Source organism: Pochonia chlamydosporia, chromosome 2, assembly GCF_001653235.2.
Source record: "Pochonia chlamydosporia 170 chromosome 2, whole genome shotgun sequence".
Classification (NCBI taxonomy): Eukaryota; Fungi; Ascomycota; class Sordariomycetes; order Hypocreales; family Clavicipitaceae; genus Pochonia; species Pochonia chlamydosporia.
The window spans coordinates 6033973-6038709 of NC_035791.1; the positions used below are offsets into that span (position 1 = coordinate 6033973).

A 4737-nucleotide genomic window follows, 5' to 3' on the forward strand; every position below is an offset into this window, starting at 1 on the left:
CATCACAGCGTCGGTAAAGGTTGAATGCTCTCTTTCACGCCCATGGTGGTCGATATTCTGGCGATGATGCTCGATACAAAGCTGTGGCTTGTCGAAAGAGCGTCTCTTTGCCGCAAACTGCATTGAGTGAGCTTACAACTCACCTGAAGAACAGGTCCGGATGTCTCAAATCTCGTTCCCACGATGCGGTCACTGTCCGGAATCCGGATGGACTCATAGCAACAATATAGTTAATTGCTTACAATCACTTGTCCGTACGTCAATAAGGGCAAGTCCGCGATGCCAGTTCACAACTGTATAACTTACGTAGTGAAGTGTCTAGTCACAATCTGAAGCTGAACAGTAACTTATAACGCCCACGTCCACGAAAAACCTCGACTTGAAATTTGGCAGGTCGAGGCCAAAAGGCGGCTGTGTGGCCAACCAAGATGGGAAAGAATTACTGCCTGCTTGCCCATCAATGTCAAAATTGATATCTGGTCTGGCAGCTGCCTTGCGTCAATGCCTTCGGCGTTGCCTTCTCTATGTAAAACTGGGGAAACACCTAGCATCGCCACATATATTCGAACTACATGAAAATCACCTAGATGCTGGCCTGGTGTGGCCCAGTCCTGGGCAGCCGCAACCGTGCGCTGGCAGCCTGGCGGTTACTGATGCCCAGACTGCATATGTTTATGTGCCTGTGTATGTGCCTGCATATGTGCCTGCCTGGTGGAGCCGAGAACCAATGTTCACGTTTGTTGACATTGAAACAACATCAACGGCACTCGACATCACCATTCAGCATTCAGTCCCAAGCAACCTCACTCGCCCGCCATCATTCAACTCCAAAGTCTTTCCAGTCAACTGCTCATACCATGAGTGTGCATCATCTTGAGCAAGTATCCTGCGGTCGGAATGATGAAATGTCCCTGGATGTCCGATGGAACAATGCACGACTCGTCGTTCACCTCAAGCTGTCTCCCTCGATCTCTACTACTTCTACACCAATAGAAAACACCTTCATCCAGAAATTCAACTCTGCCAGCGATGAGGATGATGGGGAACAAGCAGAGCGTCTCTCAGGCGAGTTCCTGGATGCCGTTGTAGAGATTGGCCGGCACAGCTTTGATCATCTCGCTCCTCCAACTGTACAATTACAAGACCTCCACACTGTCCTCTTCCCCAAAGAATATAACTTTCTCTTTCGAACCTCCGACGGAAAAGCAGAAGTCGTTCGCGGCAACGATGCTATGAAAAACCAGGATCTCCTCGGTCCAACTGGCCAGCCATTCCACCTCAGCTTTTCAACGCTCTTCCCCTACCGACTTTCTCCACCAAAGATATTCTCGTCCTTGAAAACCTTATGGGTGATGGCTACATCGCACGTGTAAAGGTACACGGCAGAGAGATGTGCTCAAAGGCTGGAGATGCAAAGGGGGAACGTGCCGCGCAAAGAGAGCTCGACTGTCTCTGGAAGATTTATATCTCTGGATACGCAGACGCTCTTGGCGTGCCAAATCTCCTGGGATTGGTTAAAAACCCCGAAAATAATTGTGTTATTGGGTTTTTGGAAGAGTACATCCCCGTCTCGCCAACCCGGGAGTTATCGACACTGGCTAGTATTGAGAATACCTCTGTAATTGACAAGGATCGCCGGATGAAGTGGGCGTTGCAACTGCAGGACACCATTCGGATCCTTCACAAAATCAACGTCACATGGGGTGACGCCAAAGCCTCCAACGTGCTGATACACCACGATACGGACGATGCTTGGGTCATTGACTTTGCTGGTGGATGGACGGATGGCCGTGTAGGTGACTCTTTGGCGGGAACAGTGCTGGGGGATGAATATGGGTTGAAGAAGATACTTGAGTTCTTAGAAGTGTAAAGTCTAGCGTATTGGTTGTTTCTAGAACCAGAAATCCTCTCATAGTCTATGACTGTCTAGAGTCTCTTCGGGTAATGACACAGGGGAGTTGAGTGGACTTCCTGCTTGAGTTCCAATACTAATATCTGTATCTTTATCTCACGGGCAGAGTATCAGTCATGTCATCTGTAGAGGCTTAAGAATGTTGAACGTTTCTGGTGCTTCACGTATAACTTCCCTAATACCCATTGAACTTGGCCGTGTACCCGTGGCGACAACACAAAATGCCCCCGTCACTCATTTTATTGATGAAACCCGCTTGAAGATGATTAGAAACAATCCCAGTTGTATCGAATGTAAGAGTTTGAGCTGGTAAACGAATGATGGTGCCATTGAACTGTCAGTTGATCATGCTCTGCGGGCGCAAGAGATATGGCACTCAAGCCATCGACAAACTTGGAAGCATCAAGTAAAAAGCATTGACCTTGACAAGATTGGATCGCCTTGTGGACCCTCAACCTCGGCCTTAACTGAATCAAGACCCTTGTGGAGGTGGAGGGCAGCTCCATAGTCTCGAACAAAGGGATCTTCAACTCGGGTACTCTAGCAAGGGTAGTGACTCGCCCGTCTATCAAAAACGTTGTTCCTGTGACAGATTCCGTGCGAATTCGATAGTCCTTCGAAACGGCCCACAACGTTCAGCCTCAGTCAAAACGGACTAGTTTTCCCTTCACCAACCGCACAAAATGTCCGGTTCTGTTTCTAGATCTGGCATTGCGTCCGATGGGTGGCCCCGCCACAGATCCGCGTCTCTTTTGTAAAGGTGGTGAGGAACTTGCCCCTGGTTTCAGAGCAACTGACCTGCAGTTTCTGCTGGACTGGTTGCGAAACTGCCGTATTAGCCGAGGCGCTGTGAACTTTGTGAGTGAAAAAAGCACCCCTGCCACGTGGATATCATTTATCTGCAATGGTCTGTACTGTGGCAGTTTGTCACAAGCGAGGAGCGGGCATGCGCAGAGGTGGAGTGGCTTTTGGGAGTTAAGCTGGATATTAGAATGTGCTACCCAGCTCAATATTCTTGAACCCTGCCAGTAGTTTGGTTGTTTGCGTCTCCTGCGATGCCAAGTCCCATATTCACATGGCAGGCAAGGTGATGCTCTTCATGCAGAAACGATCCAAAAAGCAAATTTGTTCAATCTTTTGAGTTGTCTTTTCCGCTATGGGTAACGATCGTGGTCCTCAGATGACGGGAGTCATTATTACTCTCTTTGTCACATCCATAATAACTGGCGTGCTGCGTTTCTACACCCACGGTGTCATCATCAAGCGCTTCTTTGCAGAAGACTACATCACTTTCTTCACACTGGTATGTAGGGATGGGGATAAAGTCCACCAGAGATAACGTTAACCAGTGCTAGTTACTATACACCGGTTACACAACAGTCAGCCTTCTCGCCGTGGCACACGGCCTAGGGAAACACAATGTCGACGTACCTCCAGAAGATCGCCCCACGGCAATAATGTATCGATGGCTCGCCTCGCTCTTCTACATCGTTATATCGCTCCTGACGAAGTGGATCGTCGGGCTTTTCCTCTTGCGAATCTGTCCGCGCAAACGATGGCGGCAAATTACAATCTGGACGATTTTAGGCTCCGTAACCGTGTTCAGCATTCTATACTTTTTCTTTGACATTTTCAGCTGTCAGCCTGTTACGTATGAGTGGACAAGATACAATCCAGTACCAGCGGAGGGAACATGCAACGCTACCACCTTTGCGACAGTTACGACATACATCGCGGCCGTGTTGAACATTGTGGCGGACTGGGTACTGCCCGCTCTACCAGCAACCCTGGTGTGGAAATCACAGATTGAGCATCGAATGAAGATTTCAATTATTGCGCTGCTATGTCTGGGCTCGACGTAGGTTGCGTCTTATTATGCTTGGAGTTTTTTATACTGACTTGGGTGTAGTGCATCGATCGCAACGATTGTTCGCATTCCGTACGCAGATGGCATCTTGGATAATCCAGATTACCTCTACACATTCACCGATCTCGGTATCTGGAGCACTGTAGAGATTGGAGTGGCCTTGACAGCATCAAATCTTGCCACGTTGAAGCCCTTGATGCGCAAACTACGCGTCTTCAAGAGCATGTCCAGCATCACGCATTACGGTAGTAAAAGCCAACCAGTTGGTGGTGCTGGCGGCACAGCTGGACATGCCCCGAGCCGATCAAAATCATTCGTCAATGGTAATAACCATATAACAATTACTGGGGCGGCTTCGGCTCGCGAGTCGAGAGGTGTAAGATGGAATCGAAGAGAGTCGATGGAGTTGGAGTTGGTTGATAAGCGGGATGGCACGAGTAGCGAGGGGAAAAGCGACGTTGAAAAGAGTCGTGACAGTAATGGTGGGGAGGTTCCTTCATGGCTTAATGTTTGATGTATTTTCCTGGTCCTAAGCAAAGCGATTGTATATAGAGTTTTATGGATTACACGATTTAATGGCCGAATATGGCTAGCAGATGGCCAGGCTTTAAAGGTTACTTTAGCCCATGTTGTGCTACGGTTGCGGATGCATAACTAAGTTACCAACTTAGATACCAGGATAACTTGGTGTTGCTCTTAAATATCGGAGACATCTGCAAATGAACCGACTCACATGAAGCGGAATACCAAAGTCAGCGCCAAGGGCGATTCGGCAATTATCTTGTACTCTCAACTCTACCACCACGGAAGTACGCATTACTTTATCAGACCGTACAAATCTCGCCTATCTTCACAGGAAGTAAGACATTTGCACAAACACTAGTTTGGATGTCTTGGTACTCACACTCAGAGTCTGGGATTCGTCATCACATGAAGCTATTGAAGATTCAATTATCTG

At 48.3% G+C, this 4737-nt stretch overlaps 2 protein-coding genes across 2 annotated transcripts; both read left to right on the forward strand.

The window, feature by feature from the left end:
- Positions 1-857: 857 nt before the first annotated feature.
- VFPPC_03871 (kinase domain-containing protein) lies at positions 858-1870 on the forward strand (the record flags this gene model as incomplete). Its single annotated transcript, XM_022428359.1, has 2 exons — positions 858-1254; positions 1323-1870. The coding sequence occupies 2 exons, from the start codon at positions 858-860 to the stop codon at positions 1868-1870; spliced, it is 945 nt and encodes a 314-aa protein (XP_022284035.1).
- Positions 1871-3068: 1198 nt separating this feature from the next.
- VFPPC_03872 (cation-transporting ATPase 4) lies at positions 3069-4293 on the forward strand (the record flags this gene model as incomplete). Its single annotated transcript, XM_018283324.1, has 3 exons — positions 3069-3215; positions 3268-3770; positions 3822-4293. 3 exons carry the CDS (start codon positions 3069-3071, stop codon positions 4291-4293), a joined length of 1122 nt encoding a protein of 373 aa, XP_018137657.1.
- Between the last annotated feature and the right edge of the window lie 444 nt (positions 4294-4737).